General features: G+C 42.0%; 1 protein-coding gene across 1 annotated transcript in view; it reads left to right on the top strand.

The window, feature by feature from the left end:
* Positions 1-27,326, top strand: part of TENM1 (teneurin transmembrane protein 1) — a 700,775-nt gene that overhangs the window by 635,162 nt on the left and 38,287 nt on the right. Inside the window, exons 26-27 of the mRNA XM_074360055.1 lie at positions 23,262-23,628; positions 25,062-25,572. Coding sequence (XP_074216156.1) covers positions 23,262-23,628; positions 25,062-25,572 — 878 coding nt within the window. The remainder of the gene's footprint in view (positions 1-23,261; positions 23,629-25,061; positions 25,573-27,326) is intronic.

Here is a 27,326-nt window from a genome sequence, read left to right as displayed (position 1 = left end):
ACAGAACAGAGTCCGTACTGATCTCTACTTCAGTGTCCAGATTATGATCTTCCGTCTGTAGTAGGGGCCTGCTTCTCACAGCCCCATTACTTCAGTCTGGAATTTCCTCTGCTGGTCCAAAGCCCCGACCCCACCCTCCTCACACCTCACTTCTTCCACAGACCCTACCCTAATGGTTCTAATCTTCACTGCCTCATTCCCTTACTGAAATTTGACATCACCACGTTTAATACGTAATCCACTCTGTTGCCAAGCATGTGTCCAACTAGTTTCCCATGATAGACTGTGTTCTTTGGAAATTCATCGTAAGTGCTCAGCAGGCACAGTTAACATACATACTGATGCCAAAAAAGACATGATGGTGCAGAGAATATAAAGGAGTAGTGAGAGATGAAGCTGAGGGGTGAGTGGGGACAATATGGCAAAGGACCTCCTAAGCATGATCAAGTTCCAGTTTTATCCAGTGGACAATGGGGAGCCAATGATAGCATGAAGCAGGGAAATGCATTTTTTTTAATGTGAATTAGTATAATAGTATATAGCTATAGTGTAGAAAATTGAGGGGAAGGAAACAGTGTTAGAGGCAGGGAGACCACTTTAGAGACAGTTGAAGTGAGACAGGTGTGACAGGAGCAGAACATATCAATAAACAAATGGTAAGCACCTTTTCAAGAAGCTTCAGTAGAAATTAAATTGCCTTCTAATGTTTTGTGGGGTTTTATTTTTTGTGGGGGGTTCAGATGAAATTTCCTTGGGACACAACCCTGTAATGACCCTGACCCTGAAGCTGCTCAGCTTCACGCAGGTTACATAAGCAAGTAATGATAATGGCCAAACCTAAAGTATCAACAATATGGATTAAGAAAACTAGGCGAGAAAGGAAGGGAATGGTTAATATCAAATGCTGCTTATAGGTCATGGAAAATAAGATGGCTTTTTTTTAAAGAAGCCATTTGGTGTGACAGCATTCGTGACTCTGATAAGAGTGCCTTTCGTAGACCGCTAATTAATTAGAGTCAGATCGCAGTGGTAGAGTGGGAGGTGAGGAAATGAAGAAAGTGAAAATAGATCTCTCTTTTGAGATGTTCGGCTGGGAAGGGGAGGTTTTGGCATGGAAGCAAATCAGCTCCCAGATGCATGCGAGTCGCCACCCAGGTGTGGCGGAAGGGGACGAAAGCTGGAGGACACTGAATGAAATTATATGGGTGAGCAGCTGGAACATCCACCAGGAGGAAGCCAGCGTGTGCCACAGCTTCCCAGATGCTCGGCCTCTGCGGCCAGCCTTTCCCTTGTCTGTTTAGACAACTGTGGCAGATTGGGGACCTAGGTTTCCCGTGACTTTACTTAAGCACATGGGCTGGCTTGGGCTACAGGAAGGACAACTGAGTAGGGAACTTCATAACACCTTCCACGAGCAAAGCCCCAGTTGTTTATAGTAGTACTTGCAGTGATCCAGCTGAGCTTACACAGTGCTCAGTTTCATATTTCAGAAATCAGAATATATTGATGGGGGAGGGTGGAGACAAATGTCTAAATGAGAGCACAGAGATTCTGCTGACAGGCACAGATACAAGAGAAAATAGAGGCCTGTGCTGCAGCATGAGGATTTGAATCAGACCCTTATGAAGAGCTTACTGATTCTAAGACTATGTGGCAGCACCATACATTATCCAGAGAGCTTATTGCGTCCCCAGCTTTTGAAACTTTTAAAGCAAATGTTGGATAGCAATAATTGATGAATGTTTGAAATACAGTCTTCTCTGGAGTAAGGAAGCTGGATCAACTTTTTTCTCAAGGTCCCTTCCAACATCACGGGTTCCCTACAGAAATATAATCCAGTTCCTCAAGTTTCTTGTTACTTTCCTTATATTTCAAAACCAAAAACTCCCCCACAAGGGAAGGCCCATTCGCGCTAGCATGGTACCTCTGGAAGCTGGGAGGTGAAGCTTTTGTCTTCTGCACTTTCCTGAGGCAAACCTGAACCACTGGGAAGAATCAACCGTCAAAAGCCTGCCCCGATGCTCAGCACGTTATAAATGCCCTCCCCACACTAATTCTAATAATAACTGCTACCACTTACTGAGAGCTTACTTGTATGCCAGGAACTATGCTAAATGTCCCATTTTATCTCCACAACCCAACCACCCTTGAGAGGTAGGTATTATGATCCCTATCTACAGAGAAGAAAACTGGTAGTCAGAAGGATTATGTGCTGTGCTATGACCACAGAGTTATTAAGTGATACGACCAAGATTTGATCACAAACTTTCTGACCCCCCAGTGTGCAGTTCTCCCACTTCTAAATTTTCAGTGACAATTGGAGATGACCAAATACCATGGTATTTAGTGGGTGTCAAATGTCATTTGATTGAGGAGTATGCTGTTTATTCACAGAAAGTGTGTTTTGTGGCACTTAGGAAGCAGTTTAATAAAATCTAATCATCTTAAGAAATGAAATTTGCTTTGACAATAAAATCAGCCACTTGTTCAAAATCAATATCTTTTTTTTTTTTTGATTTACTGAAATGTGAAACTGAACTCTCAGTATAAACTCTGAAGCGTAACTGCCCTTTGTAAGCACAGCTGTAAACAACCAGGCCTTTCACTTCAGGAGATGAGTTGATTATGAAGAGATTGGGCTCTTTATTTACGTTGCTGCTTTTGAATCATCCTGCTCTGGTAACTCACTTCCATCTCGTGCCTGACTGGAATGGAATTGGGAGTAAGACCAAGTCTCTTGGTGCACTAGCAAATTTCAGAGTTAATTTACTCCTTGGAGCCAGCCTAATAGCACATACACCAGCAACACAGACCTTTTGCATGCAGATAATCCCATTGACCCACAGTCCATAATGTACACTCTTTGAGGTGTTTATCTGAGTATCCAGTACCTAACCAGTCCTCCATGTATGCTTATTGGATCATCTGTATACTCCTCGGTGGTTCCCAAAAGCTCTCATTTATCAGATGAGCCTAACAGGTGGAAGGAGGCATCATTCATGGTTATGAAAGAAGAGCAGTATCTGGTTCATTGGAGGAGCCAGCTTTGACCCCATGCATTCAATCTATTGAGCTAGTCTACTCGGAATTATACTCCTCCTCCCAGTCATTTGATGCTGGAATTCCCTCCAGAGTATTCTCACCACGTGGTAATAGCCCAACCTCTCCTCAAATGCTCCTTGGGATAGGGAACTCACTGCCTCCGCCCGGCAGCTCATATCATCCTTGAATGTCTCTGACTGATGGAAAGCTCTTCTGGGATGCCTTTAACTTCAACTTTTTAGACTTCCTTTAACTTTCACCACCTAGTCTTACTGCAGCTCCTTAGGCCTTGTGGTATGAATTTACTCTGTATTCTGTGAAATAAACATATTACTAAACCAAGCACTATATACTGAGTACTTTCATACATATTATCTTATTCAATTCTCATGACAGTCCTTCAGAGGAAGTATTATGTTCCTCTATTTTTAATAAACATGAGAAAGAAGGTTCAGAGGAGTTGAGAAACTTGGTCAAGATCACACGACCAATAAGGGGCAGAGTTGAAATTTGAACCTGGTTGACCTGATGCCAAAGTTCACATTATTTTCACCAAACTATCAGACTGCCTCTTCCACATCACAGGCTTCTCAATATATATGAACGACTCTCTCAGGCCTCCTGAGTCACATCCCCAATTCATTTAATGGGATCTCACTTGCCATGGTTTTGAGTTCCTTCGCCATTCCCCTCACTCTTTTCTGAACGTGTTCCCATTTAGCTATATCTCTTTGGAAGTGAGGTGTCCAGAAATGAATAAAATGTGCTCTGACTAACTCAGAGGTAGAATGGGGACCATGACAACTCTCTTTCTACAGTCTCCGTTTATGTTCATTTTGCCTGGTGGTTTTCAAAAGGACCTTTGCCAAAGAACTTTTACTTCAAACAAAAGAAGTCTCCAGTTATAAAACTGATGCAAACAGCAGATTCAAACAAGAACCTTCCCTATTCAGGCTCACTCCCACCTGACAGTAATTTGCATGGTGACCCCCCAACAAGGTACTTTTGCAAAATATTAGAGAAAGAAAGAACACGGATTAAGAACCCACAGTTAAACTAGAGTTCGATTTTTGGACACTTTTGAAATGATGTGATTACAGGGACTAAAAATGCTCATGTCTTCCATCCATCTCCTCATCTTCTACTTGCACAGTTGGTTATTTGCTTGTTTTGACTGTGACCCTCAGGAAGAATTCTATTTTACACCATTATTCAGGATATCCAATTGAAGTAAAAGTTTCATGAAACAATACTTATACTACATGTGCATCATAGTGCAGGATCTTTCATTAGTCTGCGTTCACTTCCTTCTCATTAGATGCCGTCCACATCTTTGTATTCTGCTCTTATCCAATATCTTCACTACCCTTCCCAAGCCTTGTGTCACCTATGGATTTGATGAATGCCCTCTATGTCTTCATCCCTGATAAAACTGATGGATAGAGAGGCCACGAGGAAACTGTGGCACCACTAGACTAGTTATCTGTTAGACTGTTAACCCATCTGTTTGAACTATCACCTATGGGTTGTGATTCATAGTGGATCAGGAAATCAATGTAATGTCCTATGACTAGTTTTCAAAAACAATGAGCTAGAACAAAAAGAAATCAAAGTGCATCATGTGTTGTAAGGGTAAGTGAGTATTGTTTCATGAAATTTTTATTCCAATTGTATATCCTGAATAATGGTGTAAGATATAATTCTTACGGAGGGTCACAGTTAAAATAAGCTTGAAAGCCACTACCCTCACCTGTACTACCCCCAGCTTATCCACAAAGGGATCATGAGAAACCTTACCAAGTTGGTAACTCTGTTTGAAAGGACTTAAGACTCCCTTGACATAATTTGCTTCCAGTCATAGTATCCACAAACAGCACTTCCTTATCTAAGAACTAAGAAACAACTGTTTAATAACACATTCCAGGATCCTTCCCAGATAAGTGTCAGATACCCTCCCTGCAGTTTGTGGGGCACATCTTCAGATTCTCCTCCAGGTCAGAACCATGTTTAACCACCGCTAATCTTCTAGCACATCTACTGCTCAGTATTTCTAAATAATCGTAAAAGCCGGTTAAAGACGTTTGGTGCTGTTTTATAGTCCCTTCACTCATCTTGGACTTCAGTAACTTTGAATCAGTGTTCTTTGGGGTCATTCTCTTAACAAAGAAAATAAAACTTTCCTCTCTCTCACCCATCGGCATGATACCACCTGCCCCAAGTAGCAGACCTTTGCCTTCCTTCCCCAGTAGTCTTCAGCTCTCTGCATACCTGAAAAAGCTGTTTTCTGTTGTTCTTTAAGTTTTTTGCAAGTCTCAAATAAACTAACCACAGCTGGATAGAAGGGAAAATAGAAAGCCTCCTCTTTGAAATCTACATGTCAATTCAATTGTATACAAGTGGATTCAGCATTTTCTGTTGTTTTGAAAAACTACATATAATAACATTCAGGCATGAAAAGTTACAGCAATCAGGGGAGAACAAAGAAAAGAAACAGTAGTTTCAGTACAGAAAAGGTACCTTCTTTTCCCCTTTTTAAACTCTTGCCTAATGTCTCTCATTGTCTCTTCCTCTCTCCCTGCCAACCCTTTCATGTCTACAGAATGTCCTCCATCACCCTGAGTGATATGGATGATATTGAAACTTAAGTTCTTCAGGGGTTACTTGCCTTTCTTTGTGCACTTCCATCACTCTCCCATGTGCACACTGAAAGAGAACAGAATTAGATCTTTCGAATGAAAGCCATTACAAGCGAAATTCCCTGCAGGGACAGACTTCTGAATTTTGTGAAGCTCTGTAGGGAATCAAGAAAATCTGAATTATAATAAGTTTGCTTGAATAAAGGGATCTCCCAAGGGGGGAAAAAAGTTTATTTTAAAAGTTCTTGCCACCAGAGATGAAAATCTCACCACCTCCACCCCCACCACACCCTCCCAATGCTTCAGGGACTTTGGAACCTAGCTCACTGTCAAAGCAAAGCAAAGATTCGTGGCCACACTCCAGATAATTCAGACCAAGGGATATGTGGTAGAAAGAAGGAGTGAGTTGCAGGTAAATGACAAGACAGGGAAGATGAAAGCAAGTTATCTAAAATATCGTAAACATCATTGGTCAGCAATACCAATGGGCAGCAGGGACACTAGGTGGGAGTAAAAGACAAGTGACAAAAGGGATAAGAGAAGTTTTGGGAGTGGAGAATGGCTCAAATAGCAGATTAATGAGGCCCAGGGAGTAGTAAAATGAAACCAGAAAAGTTATTTGGTAGCCCTTGTGCCAGCCATTTACTTTATCCTATTCGGTCATGGTTAGTTTAACCAAATGAATCAACTACTTCTATAGTGACCACCAGCTAATGAATTGGATGGCATTAAAACTCATGTCAGGAGAAAGAAAATCTGATACATCCATCCAATGGAATATTATTCAGCCTTTAAAAAGAAGGGAACCTTGTCCTACATCATGGATGAACCTTGAGAACACTATGCAAAGCAAAATAAACCAGTCACAAAAAAGACAAATACTGTATGAGTCCACTCAGATGAAGTAGCTAAAGTCATCAGAATCATAGAAACAGAAAATAGCAAGGTTGGATACCAAGGGGGGTGGGGAGAGGGAATTCATGTTTAATGGGTATAGAGTTCACTATTGCAAGATGAAAAAGCTCTAGAGATCTGTTGCACAACAATATGAATATACTCAACACAACTGAACTGTACTTTTAAAAATGGTTAAGATGGTACCTTTAATGTGTGAGGGGTTTTTTTTTCACAATAATAATAATAAACTCATACCGACCAAACCTCCGTTTTCATTCCCTGTTCTCATACCTGGACAATATCAATAGTGCAGCAGTCTAACTGTTCAGCAGTTGGCCGTTGCAGCAGTCCAGATGTAAGCATCCTAAGTCAGCAATGTTCTGCTCTACTCGTTTGAGCCACATGCACTCCGTCAACCCACATCAGTCACAGCCAGTCCCTCTCACTGATCCAAAGGCTTATACCATAAAAGAAGTGGGGGTGGGGGAAGCACTACTCTCTCCAGGTAAAGAGGGAGCTCAGTTCACACCAACCATGGCAGGAAGATGCTGCTAACTTGGGCATGCTCTTCTCAAAGAGCTCAATATATCAATAACCTTCAACGTGAAAGTATTTAAATTAGAAAGTGATGACTATTGAATAAAAATGAGCAAACTTCCTATCAGACACATTTATAAGCTGGAAAAAATTATGTACTTCTTCGGGAGTACTAGGCCATATTTTACCAAAGTTCTCTGGACAATTTCCTAATCACCCACTTCCCTTTGACTAAGGTGGCATGTCTAGTAGAAATAACATCCTGAGTGTGAATCCAGATTCTGTCATTTATTAACAGTGCAATCTCAGGCAAGTTACTTAAAGTCTCTGTGTCTGAGCTTACGCAACAGTAGAAAGTGGGCTAAAAATCGGTATTGTCTCCCAAGGCTGTGGTGATAGTTAAACAAGAAAACAAATATGAAAGAGCTTTGTTTTTTGAAATCGATTTGCAACTGTAAATCGTTAGTGTTGATCCAAAGGGAAGAGAGAGGTCATATGACATTACACGTAATCTTGGCTTTTATGTGTTCCTTCGCCCCGCCAGCTGGGTGAGTGGCATGTGGAAAGAAGGTGGCACAAGCCTGCATCTATATAGCAATCAAATTATGCTGTCACAGAGCATGAGATGGCAGTTAATGTTGTTCAGACTCTGATGTGACAGGAGCACCAAGAACCATAAAAAAAATGTGTCTTTAGGAGTCCCTGGTGGCACTCGACATTACTCACCTGTAAATGAGTGATCCATTAGCCTTTAGGGCTGAAGATTACATAATAGTACTAAATAAACAATGCTTTTAGTTGCCATTTCTATATTTCAGGAAAAGAACATCATTTCTGAATCATTTATTCTGTTCTCTTCTGAAATATGGCAATATAGAAAAAATTAAAGTCATTTTTATCTACTTCTTGACCCAAAAGAGATTTCTCTATAATTTCAGATTCCTCACTACACTTGGAAAACAGACACTAGAATTTTAGATCCGGTTAATTATTCCTCCTTATGAAGGCTAGTTCAATAAATGACCCAATTGTTGATTAAGTGTCCTCGCTTATTTTTAATGTGAAAGCACTTGGAAAAGTATGAACTGCTTTACAAATATAAGGGATGATGTAAGATGTTAATTGGCATCTTCAGGAAATATTTTCTGTTGATTTGTCATACACTTACTAAAATTGGGAGGACACAAGAACAAAATAAGTCTGCAAGGTGGTTATTCTGATTTTGTAATATCTGCGGTTGTCAGTCTCTAATTTAAATGCCTTCCTGGATAGTGTTATTTATTGCGCATTCAGTCCAAACCTCCTGTCCTTGCTCTGTCGAATGCAGGAAAACCCCTTCTGGAACTGCAAAGGAGAGACAGACTTTCCTCCAATCCTTTAATAGAGGGTGCAAGAGACAAAACCAGGCCTCTAGGGTAGACTCTCCTCTACAGTAATATTAATATAAAAAGTCAGTAAAGTATAACGGCTGGGAACATAGACCACCTGGGTTTGAATCCCAGCTCCCCCACTTGCTCAATGTGTGCCCCTGGGAAAAATTCCTTATCTGTAAATGGTGACGATAATGTGATTTTTCTCAATAGGAAAGTTGGGAGGATTAAATGAGATAATATATATATCACTTAGCAAAGCACCTGGCTCATAAGTGCTCAATAAATTAAGAGGAGGGGGAGCAGCAGCAGCACTAGTAGTAGTATTCGACTTTCCATTCCCAGAACAGAAAATTGAACTGATAATTTACAGAACTAAGATTTAAAAAGATCAAGAAGTTTGGAACTGCTATAGAAATTGCGTAATCTTCCCTTCTATCCTTCGTTCCTGGGTGTATCTTTTGCAGGGATGCGTGCAGCTACCTGTAGATGAGTTTGATGGGCTCTGTCAAGCATGTGCTCCAGAGACTGGTCTTAACTTATTGTGACCTTCTCAGAATGTTTCATCTGCTTAATGTTGACATGAAGCTCTATCTAGAGCACTGAAAGCATGTTCGCTCTAGTCCCTGAATGGTGTCCCAAATCCTTCATTTTCTTTCTACTTTCAAGAAGTGTCATGCTGACTGGAGAGCTAAGGTTGGAATGTAGTGTGAGTTTCATACATCTGTGAATTTGAGATGTATGGATTTTAGATCATCTTCCACCTCTTTGAAATCAAGAGGTAAAAAAGCAGCTCATTCAGTGGGTGGCCTGCAGCCATCCTAGGTGGGTCAATTTCACAAAAAAATTAAATATGAAAGTAGATAAGTAAGAAGACAGAGTTTATCTAGGTCAATACTAAGAATACGAGTCTCCCAAGACAAAACAAAGAGGCTCCCAGCTAAGTGGAAAATCGAAGAAGTTATGAAGCTGATGTATTCATAATAAGAGAGGAGTGTCCTAGGATTTTTGAAGCAAGTTTGGTCTAAGAGTTGCTTTGTCTTTTTCTTTTTTTTATCAAGATATTCAGCTTCCAAGCATGTCAATCAGTTTTAAAAAATTCTAATATGTAAAAACCCAAATTTAACAAAATAATAAATTGAGAGAAGCATAACAATAAAATTATCCAGAGAGTTCCTTTAAATATCAATCATTTCTCTTCTCCAAATTCATTCAAACTCTTTTTTTTTTCTTAACTGCACTTTTTAGGCCTACATCTCTTAGGTAAAATCACAATCCAAGTATAATAACCTATTATGCGAGATACTTGCATTGCTCCCTCCAAAGTGACAGCTCGGGGTGTTTATATAAGAAGTAGAGAACAGCAGGCCAACATTTTAAACTCCAGCACATCCAAATTCTGCTGAAATGTCTGCACACAAGCAAAGAGCCAGAGTTGTCAGGGCCTTAAAATAAAAGTCAAGTACCGTGCTCAATGCTATATCGAAAACATAATTTATCACATAAATAAAACTCCCTCAGCAGTGTCCTCTTTCCACACAAAGGACAATGGCACGTTAGCTCTTATTAAAACTATTAAGCACCAGAGGAGAAGCATCTTCAAAGTTCAGGGAGAGTCACAAGATGTAAAGCTTGCAAACTACTTTTGAACCACTCAGTCTTCCACACATTTTGCCTGGCAGGCACCATGACCTGAAATAAACCTGAAACTCTCTAAGATGCAGAAATACCTGGTTGGTGAATTTAGTGGTTAGCATCTAGGGCTTAGATGGCCAACATCCTGGGCTAAGTCCCGATATGAGCCAATTGGCCTAACTGTATTTCAGACTTTATCTTTGAACATAGCCTTACTCTCTATTAACTACAGGAGGGAAAATGCATGAATCAGTGCCAACCCATCTTTATTAAACGGAAACACAATTCAAAGAGGCATTTCTGTTGGCTGTCATCAGGAGTGTCCTCTTTTCATGCAAAAGTTAGTGTATTTCAAAAGTGAACACAGGAACATATAAGACAATTACCAAAAGGCTACACCTGTTGAGAGATGTTTATCTTGAGGTTCATTAAGAAGAGCAGGTGTTCATTTGGTCCACCTCAGAACACACACCCCACTCCATATCAAGGGGGAAAGGATTCTGAAGGAGCAATCCCAATTTCTGACAAGAAGACTAGCAAGAGAGACTATAAGAGATATTTAGTTGTGAATGCCCAGTATATTATTATTTATAAGTAAACTCTAAGCACACAGGAAATATTGTCATGAGCCTGTCTTATGAACCATTCAATACAGAATTCTGTCTCCAAAAGAAGTATGGGAGAGTGGCATAATCCATGATGAAATCAGTCTCAAAAATCACAAGAATGAGAAGTTTTTAGACAATAATGACTTCAACGTGGCAGTTCCAGAGAGTCAGAGAAGCTCTGGTTAAAGTCAGTCATAACCAACTTCACTAAAATCCAAACATCATGGTTTTATTTTATGTGGATATTTTCTGGACATGGCAGCTTCACAGGCCAGTAGATACACCAAGGATGCTAGTGACTAATAGACTCTCTCAGCGCGAGATAGTCTTTGCTAGTTCTTTTGCTAGTTCACGTTTACTAGTTCTCTGTTTCCACTGTCCCGCAGTGGGTATTGCTCTTCCTCTGTCCTTGTATGTGGGTTCATGCTGTGAATATCAGTTAAGATTTGGTTAGAAAAAGAGAAACCACATTAGTTATTTTAACAGAGAGGACTTAATATAGGGAATGGGGTGCACAGGTGTTAGAGGGTGGCTAAAAAAGAGAGAGAATACATGTAGGAAGCAGCCACCACCTCTAGGGAAAGGGGTCGGAGTTGTCAGAACCTAGAAAGATGGAAGATTTGTTCCATCGAAGTGAGACCTACTCCTCTGAGAAGAGGATGCCAGTCAGGCTGCTTCCCATCCCTCTGAGGGCGCGTGATGAGACTGTCTCCGAGTATGGAAAGGAGCCGGAAAGTGCAGCCAGCTACCGCTGCCAGGATGAAGGCGCCTGTTCTGGTGATACTGACTGGAACAGAAAGCAAGCAGGAAGGAGCGAGTCCCTTCTCCCTCTCCAGCCTCCCAGAATCCCTTTAGTTCCCACAGTGTCAGAATAGATCAAAAATCCAACTGGTGAAAAAAGAAATGTAGTTTGCAGAGTCCCAACCCCAGCATCACAAAGCAATGTCTTTAAAGGGGTGAGTCGGGAGCTGTGAGACAACAGCTCACTAACCAGCACACTGTGCACGGAAGCGTTAGATTTCCATGTCATTGTTGCTGCTGGAGTCACTCAGACACGCTTACAGTTTGGATGAGACATTAATTAGAGTGGACGGTTTGCCACAGAGGATTTCATCATTACTGAATCCGTAAGAAGCTGTTATTGGGAGACTTCAACCAGGGCTGCTCACTGTCTTTGCGAGAGTGATTCTGACTCCCCTCTTGTTGAAACTCGGGTACTCAATATTCATAACCATTTTTTACTTTTGTTCAGGCTCAAGTCCGTAGCCTGCCTGCTTCCTTAAATGATTCTGTGTACATGGTAAGTGGTCAGGTGGCCAGTCTCCAGAGTTCTGGAAGCATGAAGCCTGAGCTGGGCCATCTGTTGAGTACATGCTGTTTTGTATTACACACAGGGAAGTAGTGGGCAAAACCCGGAAGCACGCTGGAGGCCTAATGAAAATAAGACCAGTTAAATCTTCCCTCGAAATGTTCATGAGGCCATCTGTTCTGATTAGTGTCCTTATCATTTGGAAACATTACAGAGTTAAGATAAGAGACACAATCTGTGGAATTCTAGCCTAACTTGAAATGAACTTTGGAGAAGAGCAATCATGAGCTGTGATATTTCTCTCCCCGTTTAGAACCCTGCCCACTTCTAAACATCTCCATGGTGAAATTTTTTAATAGTTCCTTCCTGAAATATTATACCAGAAAGCAGGGTTAGCAGTAGCTACAGAAATGAAAACATAATCTTGGAGTGGCTGATCAATGAAATCAGACCATTTCATAAAAGCCGTGCAGTCATACTTCTGGCCTGTAAATTGCTTTAGGTGCCAAAGGGAATTGGAAGCTTGGTCTAGCCTGTGGAGCCAATACTATAATATTAACAACCTGCAACAGACAAGTTTCTGCAACTGCTCAGCAGGAAGAAACCCACAGAATGATTCCAGGGGCATCTTCAAAGTCCCTGGCTCGTACACAGGCAAAGCCTTGGCTCTCGGGGGGACAAGGACCCCACCTCCTGCTGCGTGAAGACCCACGGTGGTCTTCTCCTTACTCGGAATTCTCTCTCAATGCATGGTCTCATCACCTGGCCTCACATTTGATTTCATGTTACTTTGGACTGTTCTCTGGTTGTGTCCCCTTCTGTATATGTCTCTCCCACAAGGCTGGGCATACAGTGGGGATTTAAAAAATACATGTAAAACTAAATTGAAATAGAGACTTTAAAGAAAAAAAAAAAACAGTAAGTCTTTTGTGTTCCTCTCCCCACCCACGGAAGTGCTAAAAGGGTTAAATTCTTTGACTCTGATGTTAAAACACAAGATACAGAGAGATACAAATAGTAAATCGGCAAGTAGCATCATGTACAATATGTTCTTCTTACAATAACAATCAAATTTACAAACAAATTAGCTGTGGAGTCTGAAGGACATTCTGTAGTTTTCACACTGGGCCTTTATCTCCTGCTGATAGATGACTTTGACTGTAAATTGAAAACTGGAAGTGGTTAAACATTCTGTGTATTCACAAGTGCCGTTTCCAAAATTGAGGCTTCAGAGAGGAGATGCAAGAAAGGGTGACAGAAACTCAGAGCAATTATGCCTGTTATTAAGATGAGGTAGTGGCAATTACACAGCAGACTCAGAGAGAGTGCATACGTGCTGATTGCTCTGAAGGAGCCTGTAAGAGCGAACTTTTATAGCACCCAACAGGCCTTGGGTCTCTAGAGGAAGTAAAGATGTTCAACTACTCTGTCAGTGTGCTTTTGGACCGAGCTGAGGGCCCCTGGAGCCATCTTGGAAGGGATAGGTGCTTTTTTTCTAAATGAGCTTGAATGAAACTCTTACATAACCCAGTGGTTTCATTCACTGTTTCTTTCCTATTCTCAAGCTTTTTGGTATCAGGACCCCTTTACACTCCTAAAAATTGTTGGAGACTTCAAAGAGCTTTTCTGTATGTGGGTTTTATCTATTAATATTTACCTTATTAGAAATCTAAAGTGTGAATTTTTTTTAAACACAAAGATATGGTAGCCTCAGGCTCCCTCTGGAAAACTCCACTGTATATTCATGAGAAAGTACAAAAGGCAAATAGTATTATTTTAAAAATAGTTCTGACCTCATGGATCTCCTTGAAAGAGTCTCAGGAATTCCCAGAGTCCGAGGACCAAAATGGAAACACCATATTTCCTTAATTCTAAGACACCATGTATATTCTAAGACATGGCATCAGTTTGATAACTTTAGGTAAAGAGGCGAGATGCTCCATTAAATATATGTGTTGATTATAAGACATGACCCCACTTCAGAAAATTTAAAGTTTGGAGGGAGTGGGAAATACACTTCTTAAGATTGAGAAAATATCCTAACTTCCACTAACCTCAATAAGTCATTGGAAACCCAGATTTACTGATTCAAACATGTTGATGAAAAGTAGTTTTTGTAGAGCTTATTTGTATTTTACAATTTTTAAAATGCTTTCATGGACTGCAAATGTTACAGTCAATGAGGCACTAATGTTTTCATTCAGCAAACATTTGCCAAATGTAGTGGCAGATACTGGAAACACAGAAATGAATGAGACCTCACTCCTGTCCTTGAGGATTCACAGACCTAACAGTGGACAAAGGAAGGCAAACAAGTATTTATAGTATAATGGAGAAGCGTTGGATCTGAATGAGTCATGGAGCTGGAAGAACAGCTTGAAGTAGCCAAAGAAGGAGTGCTGGGTATTCAGGAATGCTTGAGGTTAATCACCAAGTTTCAGCAATTAGTCATCTTCATAACAAAGGGCTGCCCTGGTGGACTTCGCCACATGTGTCAGTCACTTTCAGACATTAATTTATGTCAATTTAATTTAATTTTGCAAACACTGGTGATCTATCCAGAGATATAAACCGAGAAATTTGTTAGAGCAGTTTGACCATAATAGTATTATAGTCAGTAGCACCAATCAAGAACAAAGCCTAACAGAGCATTTTCTTCACTGTGATTAGGTTCAGCTGAGAATACCAGAAACCAACCCCTCTCCCCCTAACAAAACAGTGACATAAGCAATATAGCAGCCAGACTAGATGTATAGTCCAGGACTGGCTTGGCAGTTCCATGAGGTCATCTGGGATCCAGGCTCCTATAATTCTGCCCTGCCATCCTAGCACAGAACTTCCATTTTTCATGGCCACCTCATTCTCTAAGACATCGGTCAAAACTCCCACCACTTGTATCCATCTTGCATACTGGAAGAAGGGCAAAAAGAGGCTCCTTCCAGTTGGGTCAGCTCTTCATAAGCAGCCTTTCAAAGCATCAGTTTAAAAACGTAGCTACTCCCACACTTCCTCTTACATCATATTGCCTTGAACTTCATCACATGGCAACAGGTAATTGCAAATAAGGCAGGAGTGTCTTCTATTCTAGACAGCAATGTGCCCAAATTTTAAAATTAGGATATATTACTAAGGAGGAAAAAGTGAGTGGATGATAGGGTAGGCCCCGAACTAGTAGTCTCTGCCACAGGCATCTTAGTAACCACAAATTCAACATTTTGTTTTTGACCCTGATGCTGCCTGAGCTGCTTCAAATGTATAAAAGCCATTAGAGAAAGTTTGGATTTTGGCAGTTGGAAAGCACGACAATGCCTTTGAGGGTGATGCCCCTATTGACCTTGCTTTTAAATAGTAGAAATTATTATAAGATGAAATATACCAGGTCTGCTGTAGGCGTTTTGTTTTGATTTGTTTTGTCTTGCTTTCCTTTGCTTTGTTTCCTCAGCTTCCAAAATGTTTTTGAAACATTGGGGTAAATGTGATTTAACCTATAGGCTCTGCCACAGAATGATCCTAAAGATGAGTCCAGTTGTAACTCTTGATAAAATTGATCCTGGTTGTTCATCTGCAATGAATATAAGTGTCAGTTTTTCTGATTGGGCAGCCATGGACTGCTGATACACTTGACCAGAGGTTGAGAAAGTCCTCAAACTCTCCAGCCGTTATTCAGAGAAACACAAGAATGTGAATCTAAGATAATGGGAAATAATTTGCAGGTTGACAAGTCCGTGTAGTCCTGGTGTATTTCGTCTTCTAATAATTTCCACTTTTTAAAAGCAAGATCAATAGGGACATCACTCTCAAAGGTGTCATCATGCTTTCCAATTGCAGAAAACCAAACTTTCTTCAGACATTTTTTCCCCTTTTTTATAAATTTGAAGAAGCTCAGACAGTATCCGTGTCAAGAAATGAGAAGGCCATTTGAAAACTGACAAAAAGTGATGCTAACAATCTGGAGTTGTCAGCTTTTAGAAGCATGGGGAAATCTAACGTGGAGCTGGCAGAACACCTGACAGAGAGCATGAGTTCCGTCCGTCACTGTACCTTCCCCAGGGTTGGTGTGCTACAGAAGAGATAATCATACGCTTCTTGGAAATTCCTACTGAAGAGGCCTCAGAGATCAAAATCGAACAGTCGTTTTTCAAATGAGCCACAAGGCTGGAAATGTCATAAAGGAGGGAGATTAGAAGGGTCCTGTTTAGGATAAAGAGACAGGGCTTTGGGGGAAACAGCTGGTTTCCTCAGCACAATTGAACTCTGAGAAAAGAAGTTATTAGCACTTGGTAACAGTTGCAAAATACAGTAACGATCATGACATGTTTTTGAGGCTCTTTCATGAAAGTTAATTTCTTAAGATGAATGGAATGGAACAAAAATAGTGTACTGCTTTATGCCACTAGCAACCCCTTGTACCTACTGGAAAATAAAGGAAATGAAGTCAGCCAAAGATTGTAAGCTTCATGAGGGCAGGACCCAGTCTGTCTTGGTTAGAGCTGGCTCCCGAGTACCAAGCGTAGTACCCAAAATGGGATAAAGAGACATTTACTGACAGAAGAAGGAAAATAGTGAAAGTAACATGTTCTACACTTGGAGCTGTACCAAGAGCACTGTTACAAATAACAGTGGGGAATCCAAGTATTAAGCTAAAATATTAGCCATGAAATTGGCTGACAAATGTAGGTGAAATAACATATCCCAACAGAAGCCAAATGTTTCTTGGAGGACACATGGGTTGAAAGAATTCTCAAGCAATGTAAACAAAGAAGAAATGGCTGATAACAGAGAAGGAGAGGAAACCTTGAAAGAGCATGACTGTATGACCATACTAACGCGCACCTGAGCTAGCCAAGAAAGAGCACATTGCCCTAGTTAGACAGGAATAAGAAGAAATATAGGCGTGTTCTATAATAAAAAAGAAAATAACCTTTTTAGAGCTCTTTCTGTGTACCAGGCACTGTGCTAAGTGCTTTGTGTCGATTTTTTTCCCTATAATTCCTATAAAAATGTTTTGCAAAGATTTATTACTATACCCAATTTCTAGATGAGGAAACTGACGCTCAGAGAGGTTAACTGATTTGCTCCAAAGTCACAGAGCTAGCAAATAACAGACAGAATTTTGAACCCAGGATGTCTTAACTCCAGAGCCTGAGCGTCTAACCACTGCCTGCTGTTACACCCGAGCCTTTTTCTAGGGAGAGAGTATACAACTTCCATCAGGTTCCCAAAGGGCTTTGTAAATCCAAAAACATATGAGAAAAAGTGTTCCAGACTCGAAGCACTGCGAAGGCAGAGACCATGTCTGTCTGAATCAGCACTTGGATACTTGTAAGATGCTCGGATGGAAGGCTGTATTAATGCGTGAATGTGCTGGTTAATAGCTGGCCTCCAAATTGGATGTCCTGCATCAGTCTGGTCTCCCTCCAACCTGCCCCCCAAACTGCAGCCTGAGTGATCTGACTAAAGCACTAGTCTGACCATGTCAACCCTTGGCTTTAAAGAGCTTCATTGACTCCTCAACACCCACAGTTCAAATCTAAAGTCCTCAGCAAACACAGCCCTTCATGACTTAGTGCCGTGGTTCTCAACAAGGGATAGTTTTCCCCTCAGGGGACACTTGGCGATACCTGGAGACATTTTTGGTTGTCACAACTCACGGAGAGGAGCTACACCTGACAGCCCCCACAACAAAGAATTATCTGGCCCCAAATGACCTAGCGCCTCAGTGGAGAAACTTAAACCTAGTCCCTAGTCCATTTAAACTTCATTTACCACCACTGCCGACCCTGCTGTATGCTCCAGACTGGGGAGCTCCCCCCACTCCCATATGGTTTCATGCTTCTCTGCTTTTGTTTATTCTTTTCCCTCGACCGAGATCACTCTTCCCACTTTGCTTTTTCTTAGTTCCTTTGCTTCATCCTTCAAGATTAAGTTTACATTTGTCTTCTATGAATATTGCCCTGAAATCCCTCCTTTGTGTTCCCATGCCCCCCTGAGCTTGTTTCTCTTGTGACACTTAACCACATTATATTGAAATGACTTGTTTCTGTATCTGCCTTCCCTCACTTAACTGTGAACTAATCAAGGGGAGGGACCTAGTTTATTTACCTTCGTAATAGTGTCTGGCACAGAATAGGCGCCCCCAAAGCATTGAACTGAAAGATAACAGATGACAAAGAGAAAGACAGATCACTTAACTCCTAGTGAGCTTTGACCTTCTCAGCCAGAAAGAAGGTTGAAATCAACCTTTAAGTTGATTCAAACAAGGTAAAGGGGAGGCCAGGCTTCAGAGGAGAGCATGAGGAAATGTGTGTACTCTTCTAGGCGAGAAATCAGATGGCATAGAGGCTAAGAGTGGATATCTGAAAATGGGAATATTGATATTCTTTCCCAAGTGATTGCTCTGAGCATACAAAATAATAATCCATATAAAGAGCCTGACATGTAGGAAGCACTCAATAAACAGTAGTTACTTTTATTAAAGGCTCAGGTGAGTGGGCCTGTAATTTTATGAATATTATTGATTAGGACCGGTTCAAAGGAAGGGGCAGCACCTATTTCTGTTTAAAAAGTAGGTCAATTTTTAAAAACTATTAAGTCAATAATAGTACAAGTGGTGTACGAGTAAGGCAAAATTCACGAAGATGTTATGTGGACAACTGAAGTCTGGGAAACAGAGCTGAAAGGGAGCTGTATTGGATGGTAACTGAGCTAGATTCCTTCTAGCGCTAAAGAGCTATGACTTTGAAACCATTATTAATGTTAGTACCATTTACTATCCCTTACTTTGTCCAGGCACTGGGTTGAGTACCTTATATCACTTTCTCAATTAATTCACACAGTATCTCTAAACGCTGGATAGACTATTGTTAGCCTCTTTCCCTTGATGCCGATGAAGAAACCAGAGACTCATAGATGATGCCTCATTTGCCTAGGGTTACATGGGAAGGAACCAGCCTTCAGACTGTTAGAGAGAGCCTCAGTTTACAAGTTATGGTCTGTGTCTGCAGGGTGGGATTAAGTTCATAACTGAGAAATTTTCTAGTTTAGTCTAATCAAGGCCTCATATATTGCTTTTCCACATGGATTTTTCCCCTAGAGGATTCTGCTGCTTTATAAACTACTACTTAGGTCAAAATTAGCTGGCTCTTTAAACCCACGGTGGGACTGGCTGACCTGAGAGTCAAGTGACTTCAAGGCAAATTTGCAATTAGCAGAGGAAGACATGGTGCTGTCAAGCCTTGACATCCAGACCAAGAGCTCCTTTCTGCTCAGGGTTATTTCTCAGGGAAGGTTGCTGGGAGATGGGCACATTCCACCAGCTGGCAGCTACACCAGCGACCTTTAATGCTAGTTTAGCTTAAATACATTTTGACATTTCAAACAAATTAATGTATTTTTACAAGGTGGGGCAACGACCACAAATTAGGCCAAATGGTTTGCCTGTAGGCCGGGTCACTACACAGAGATTCCAGAGTCTCACTGCTGCTCCTATATTTCTTTCTGCTCCCCCCGCCTCCAAAAGAAAGGTTTATTTCTCCTCACAAGCTACTTGGACAAATGCCAGCAGCCCTCAAGGGTTAACCTCAGCCCTGTCTCAATAGTAGATAATTCTGGGGTCTCTCTGCAACTAATAGATGCTAATTCTGACTGCCAGAATCAGCGCAAAGACTCCATTCTGTGAGTTAGGGTGTGTGTTATGGAAATGCCTTGGTATAAAACACCAGTTCCTGGAAAAATTACCTGGAAACAAGGGTATGTAACATGAGAAGGATATAAAAGGAACTAACAACCTAAGAGAGGTGAAAAGGTCCAGTTTCTGAAAAGACAGACCCTAGACTACTAAGTAACCCCGCGTCTTTCATCCGAGCAGATTCCATAGACAAGCTGCCCAGCCAAATCAAATGGGAATTAAAGGGATTCTGTGTGGCTGGTACAGAAAGTGTCTCTGAAGCACAAAGGCCACTTTAGTCACAGGAAACTGCCAGAGGGTGACTTATTTGATGGAAAAGAAAACAAACAGACAGAACAGTTGGTGTATTTTTGAGGCAATAAATAAATCTAATAAACATGACACCAATAGTATTGACTTAAATCAGGCTGGGCAAATTGGAGAATTCAACAGCTCATCTTCCGACTAGTAGCCTTTATCTTTATCTCAGAGGCAGCCTTGACAGGCGAGAACAGAGTCCAAAACATGTCCTTCTCTGACTTCTGCCAGGTGTGTGCCGTCCCTGGCCTCAGCTCCCAGAGTGGGGATAATTAGAACGTCACTTCTGCCAGCTTTGGTTTTCTGGGTCACTGACTTCAGACTCCATCAAAATAGGAGTGTTGTACTGAAATAAATTCGTTTCCTCTTCCTCAGCCGGGCCCCTTACTTCCTGGGAGCTCCCGTACAAGATGGACAGTGTGGAGAGAGGTCCAGAGTGGGGCCTCGTGGTGGGGGAAGCAGCCACAGCACATGCGCTCCAGCTCCCTGCTCTTCATCTCAGTGGCAGGGCACTGACATGCAAAGGCCTCAGACAGACGTGCTGAGATGCACATCACAGCAAACTGCTCTGGGAGCTGTTAAAGCTGGTGTTTAATGTTTATCCAATGGCCTCAGCCTGAAAGGCTCTGTAGAACATGCATAACACAAGCTCAGCTTTATACTCCATTAGAATTCATATTCCTAGCTGCCCAGAGGCATGTGGTACAGACCCGAGAAGGCCAGACTTTGTGGAGCTGAGGGCACGTAGAGACAGGGATGGGAGGAGGCTGCCGGGTATCTGGGAGAGACACTCAGAGACCCGGGGCAAAGAGCCCCAAATGGTGCAAGAGGGGAGGTCAAAGACAACCTTTATCTTCTTCACAGCATCACAAGTTGCCCTCAGTTAAGAGACAGTCAGAGGGAGGGCCTTATCTCAGACTGGCCTCTGTTCACTTCATTACTGAGCGGAAGGCCTCTTCCAACCAGGGAAATAGTGGGCCTCAGAATGTGATGACCATCCATCTCTTATTTTCAAACTTTCAGATTCAGCGAGAAAAACAGAGTTTTCCTCAGGCAAAGGCCAGGCAAAAGGAAGAGCAGCTGTGTTACTGTTACTATCCTGGTCAGGAATGGAGCAGATTCTTCTGTCTTTGTCTAGCCTATGGGAAGAGAAATAAAGTTCAGAATAAGCGAGTGGTGGAGTAGAGCGAGCATGTAACACAGTTCTCTGAGAAGTGCCCAGTGATGAATAGTAGCTGTCGAGGAATGTCACAGTAGGCGTTGGGCTAAGTCCTGTGTCGAGAAAGGAGCTACAGTAGGTTCATGTTTGCTTGGCTTGTGTGTCCCCAGTGCCCAAGACACCCGGCACAGCGCTTGGCACAGGTACAGCAGACACACACACACAGACACACTCACACACACACACACACCAGTCCTTTTGCTTCTAACTCCTTAACGTGTCTTAAATTCGTCTACTTCTCTCCGTCCTCAGTGTTGCCATCCTAATTCAGCTCATCGTCATCCTTCATCTGGATCACTGCGGGGGCCTCCTAACCATTGACCTACCTCCCATCTCACCTCTTGCTCCAACAGGGTCTCAACAGCAGACAACGTGATGCCTCTAGAACCCAAGTTTGACTATGTCACATCCCTACTTAAAGCCCTTCAGCAGCTTCCCCCAGCCATCACAATAAAGCTGGCCAAGTGCATCCCTCCACTACCTGGTGTATGAGTCCTCTAGGGCTACCTTAACAAAACACCACAGACTGGGTGGCTTTAACAAGAGAAACTGATATTCTCATAGTTCTGGAGGCATGAAGTTCAATATCAAGGCGTCAGCAGGTTTGGTGTATCCTAACACCTGTCTCCTTGTCTTGCAGACGATCACCTTCTTACTGTGTCCTCACATGAGCTTTTCTCTATGTGTACATATTCCTGGTGTCTCCTTATAAGGACATGGGAGCCCCATCCCCATGACCTCATTTAACTTTTATTCCCTCTTTAAAGGCCCTATCTCCAAATACAGTCACATTAGCTGTTAGGACTTCAATATGTGAATTTAGGGGGACAGAATTCTGTCTGTAATATCTAGCCACTGTCTTCCTCCAGATTCTGACCAACCGCCTCTCCCATCACTCAGCCTATAGCAGCCTTACTGAATTGTTTGTAGTAACGATTGGCCATGCTGGCTATAGTATCTGAACCTTCACTCATGCTGTTCCCTCTACCTGGATTGTCCTCAACTCTGCTCCCTGCCATTTCCACGCCATTCCTCTCCTACTGGTCACTGCAGACCCTGTATAGGCATCACCTCTGGAAATATCCAGCCTTCTGCCTCCTCATCTGAGTAAAGTGTTCTCATATCCTCTTTGCTGCCTCCTTCTCATGACATGGAGAGTGATTGCCTAATGGCTGTCCATGGGCTCTTCTAGACCGATAGCTGTCTGAGGGCAGAGGCTATGTCATGGTGATCTTTTGAATCCCCAAAGCCTACCACAAAGCTTAGCACAGAGACAGTACTTAGCACACATTCTATGAAGGAACAAACCAACCTGTTTCTTTGCTGAGGAAAGGAGGATGTGAAGTGAACCAAGTCAAGCCGGATGAACAGTGCATTACAACTTAGGATTCCAAATCACCAGCTGATGACCTGTACTGAGTATTCCACAAGATGGAGCCTAGGTCTGTGCTGATAGAAGGTCCTGTCCCAAAAGGGTGCTGATAGAACAAAATGGGGTTTCTCTAGCACTCTGTTGTCCAGACGCATCTGTGACGTTGCTCTTACGTGCATCGACAGGGCAGCAAGAGAGGTTTGCATCTCACCGTGACACAGAAGCCCTGGAGTAGTGGTCCTCAAACTTTATGGGGCTTCAGAATCACATAGAGGGCTTGTTAAAACACGGATGGCTGGGCTCCTACCCCAGAATTTCTGATTCACTAGGTCTAGGTTAAGGCCTGAGAATGTGTATTTCTAAGCAGTTCCCAGGTAATGCTGTTGTAGTTGATCCAGAGACCACACTCTGAAAAGGAGCCTTCTGGAATTATAGGGGGAAAAAATTCACATTTTGTTGGAAATGGCATAAATGGTAAAACTGTTTGCCGGAACATTTAATCAACTATCCCTCCCAACTTTGCCAGGCAACACCAACATTGCTGAAATTCACGAGACGGCTGGGGAACAAATAAGCCAATGTTTCTTTCAAGGTAAAACTTCCCCTGGAAAGATATTGTAACCTAATGGTGTGTCTTCTGTTCTTTTTGCAGGTGCGATTAGAGTGGCCAACAGACCTTGCAGTCAATCCCATGGACAATTCATTGTATGTCTTAGATAACAACATTGTGCTGCAAATTTCTGAGAACAGGCGTGTGCGGATCATTGCAGGGCGCCCCATTCACTGCCAGGTGCCAGGCATCGATCATTTCTTGGTCAGCAAGGTGGCAATTCACTCCACTCTGGAGTCGGCTAGGGCCATCAGTGTCTCCCACAGCGGGCTGCTCTTCATAGCTGAAACAGATGAGAGAAAAGTAAACCGCATTCAGCAAGTTACCACCAATGGGGAGATCTCCATCATGGCTGGTGCCCCCACTGACTGTGACTGCAAAATTGATCCCAACTGTGACTGTTTTTCAGGTATGACCTTTTTAGCAATTCACCAGCTCCCCCTCTCTGTTTTCAAAAGAAAAATGTGCATGGGAAAAGTCAAAAGAAGAACAAAAGTGCTCCTTGTGAACATTGATATGAGGCAGTGGAGAAAGCAATGGGTTGGGGGTCAGACAGTCTAATATCTGGTCCTTGCTCTGCAACAGGCTCACTGAGTGACCCTGGGAAAGCCACAAAACCTCTTCATGACTCACTTCATCTGCTAAGTAGAGCTATCACTTGTCTCAGTTATATCACCTTACTGTTTTGAGGATAAACTGGTATGATAAAACTTTTGATACTCTAAGAAATTAAGACCACTATACAAATGTAACATCATGATATTATTTATTCTTTGGAGAGAGCGAAGCTAAGTAAAACCTACATTTACTGATATAACTAAGGAAAAAAATTGCTTCCCTTAAGTGACTGGTTGCCAGATTAACAGTGTATGCTATTTGAAACCCAAAGGGACTAAAAGCAGACTGTTTGGGGGATACATGAGCAAAATTAAATCCCACAGTGCAGGGGTCTCAGGACATCATTCTACTACTTACACTGTGTTTTTTAAAATCCAAAACTTTCTCTGTAACCAAGACTGCCCTTTACTTCCAATTGAAATGGAGGGTGGGGAGAGCCTTTTCTCTAAAACATGGAGTAGATATTCCAGATAGTAAACAGTCCCGTAAATGTCAATAGATACATTTATTGCTGGGACGTGGAAATCCCTCCATGCTACATGCAGCTGTATTAAACTGCTCATCCGGCCCTGAATGATTCTCTTAATCTTTGCCTTTCCTTGTGACAGAGGAATCCAGAGTGAGCAACTTGGTCAATGCAACTTTTGGTCGATATTTCCAGTGTTTTCCTGGACAATTAGTTTTATAGCTATTTTGCTAATTGATATCTTTCATTCAAGGCAAAACTGGAATGTTTATTCCAGTTATCAAATTTGATATTCTGAATCATTGTCACACTTATAGACTTAGTGTACTTTGACAATGTGACAATGGGAACTAACAGAAGAGAGGTCCTCTCGGCACAGTAGGATTGGAAAGCCCTGAGATAGATCCTATAAGCATGGACAGACATAAGTCTCATGGATTTCCAGCCAGATTTTGTGTGGCTGTCGTTATTTGCTGGTTTTATATCTTGCAATACAATAGATATGGAACAGCAGGATTGAGGATTTCACAAAATTGGTGTTAACTGAGATAATTGTGTCTTATGGTTCGTCTTCAGCAGTTCTGACCCAAGAACTGTGAATAATGGATTTCAAATTTCCAACTAGGGCATGCGGAGAATGTTGGTTCACTAATTGTTCCCTGTACAATGATTGTTAATGCACAGCAATTTCCGTGTATGGTATGTTTATATAAATGCTTGTGGTGACAACTATTAAAATCAGGGTCTTTCTCCCACAGGTGATGGTGGCTATGCCAAAGATGCAAAGATGAAAGCCCCTTCCTCCTTAGCAGTGTCACCTGATGGCACCCTCTACGTGGCAGACCTTGGGAATGTTCGAATTCGTACCATTAGCAGGAACCAAGCCCACCTGAATGACATGAACCTTTATGAGATTGCCTCACCTGCTGATCAGGAACTCTACCAGTTCACCGTCAATGGAACCCACCTACACACCTTGAACTTGATAACAAGGGACTATGTGTATAATTTCACCTATAATGCCGAAGGTGACTTGGGTGCAATTACCAGCAGCAATGGCAATTCTGTGCACATTCGCCGTGATGCAGGCGGGATGCCCCTCTGGCTTGTGGTGCCTGGTGGGCAGGTGTACTGGCTGACCATAAGCAGCAATGGGGTCCTGAAGAGAGTGTCAGCCCAAGGCTACAATCTGGCCCTGATGACCTACCCAGGAAACACAGGGCTTCTGGCTACCAAAAGTAATGAAAATGGATGGACAACCGTTTATGAGTAAGTTTCTAATTCTCAGCATAGGCTTTGTTAGGTTTCTTTTTTTTTAATTGAATACTGTCAGCTACAGTGTGTCAATTTCTGGTGTACAGCACAGTATCCCAGTTATGCATATACATACATATATTTGTTTTCATATTTTTTTCATTAAAGGTTATTGGCTTTGTTAGGTTTTCATTTGAAATTGTATTACAGTGGGAGAATGACTTAGTAACTGCTGGGTGTCATATGCTATTTCCTCCTAACAATCCCAATACAAAAATTAAAAATTGAGGAGAAAAATTTTAACCAGCTCCTAGGGTTCAGACCCATTCTCCAGAGCAGTTCTGCAGAGCATAATAATAAAAACATAGGCTGAACAAAGAATCCAGGGTGGTGCTGTGAGAGAGAGGAGTGAGGCAGAAGTCCATGTACTTGAGAAAATTACAGCATGGCTGGGAAAACAAGGTAAAATTTCATTTGAATAACAAAACTAAAGAATAGTTCAAAAGCAGCAAAGAAGCAGTGTAGTTTAACTAGCGTTTATTGATCTCCATGGGGTTTAATGAATGAATAAACGTGGGCCCAGCCCGGCCCGGCCCAACTCAGTGTAGTTGCTGTGAGACGTAAGAACAAGTGGAGCATGGAAAGCAAGTGGGAATCGATGTGGGGCAAATGCTGAACAGGAGAGGCTGCTCTCCATTGGCTGCTCTGGGGAAATGTGAAGCCAAAAGCTCCAGTCCGGTCTTGGGCTCCCCCGGTGTCCCTGCACAAGGCAAAGAATCCGGCACATTTTGGCATTCATAGACCAGATCTGTGAGAACTGTGTTTAACTGGGAATTAACACAAGGTGTGTCTGATGGCAAGCCACTGGCAGTTGTCCTGACCACTATACTTGCCCTTTAAGGCCGGACAACGTTGTTTGCAAGTCCACCCATTTAGAAAGCTAGTTGGCGAGCACTCGGCAGGCATCTTCCCCACAAAGGGAATTGCTGAGTTAAAAATGTACCTGAATTAACCAGTTTACCGAGTGAAGATAACCCCATGGAACTGAACCCAGAGCCCTAGATGGCATTAAAGTTAAGAAACGAGAGAAGCGAAGATATTAAATACAAGGAGTTCCAAGTGCAACTCTTCCGTGAGGATGCAGGGAATATGAAGAGGGTATGTGCAGTCCCGCAGAAGCCTCCTGAGGAAAGGGACAAAGCAATCGGCCTTCAAGTTTTGGATCATTTCCCAAAGAAATACCACTTATACAAAAGAGCTGGACAGCTATTTTCGTTTCACTTAGAAAAATGTATTCAGTTGTTTCTGTTGCTGGTTTTCCTCTATGTTTTGAAAAATTTCGCTTACATCTTAATGAGAGTAAGAAAAGCTAGTGTTCACTGAAGCTTTGTTATGCCCAGGTACTGGGCTAGGCGATTTACAGAAATCGTTTTGTTTGCTCCCCAAAATAACAACATGAGATTTGGTGCTTCTAGTATGCCTATTTTATGGATGAGGAAACTGAGGCACAGAATGGTTAACTTGTCCTGATGCACACAGACGTCTAAGATTCAAACTCCAAAAGTCTAACTCAAGAGCCCACATTTTGAAATACACTACCCTTAGGAAAGATAAAAGTTCTCATGAGAATATCTTTTTGTAAAAATTCATGCAAGCTCACACTGCAGCTGAAATTAGACAAACAGCTATTTTGAAAGCTGATGGTTGAATTCAGTCAAGCAATAAGAACTGGCTGAATTATGAACTCATTTCAAAACAGCCAGTTCAAC

The sequence above is a fragment of the Camelus bactrianus genome, chromosome X (genome assembly GCF_048773025.1).
Source record: "Camelus bactrianus isolate YW-2024 breed Bactrian camel chromosome X, ASM4877302v1, whole genome shotgun sequence".
In the NCBI taxonomy this organism is placed as follows: domain Eukaryota; kingdom Metazoa; phylum Chordata; class Mammalia; order Artiodactyla; family Camelidae; genus Camelus; species Camelus bactrianus.
Note: the sequence above shows the minus strand (reverse complement) of the source record. Positions and strands in the feature narration are given on the sequence as shown.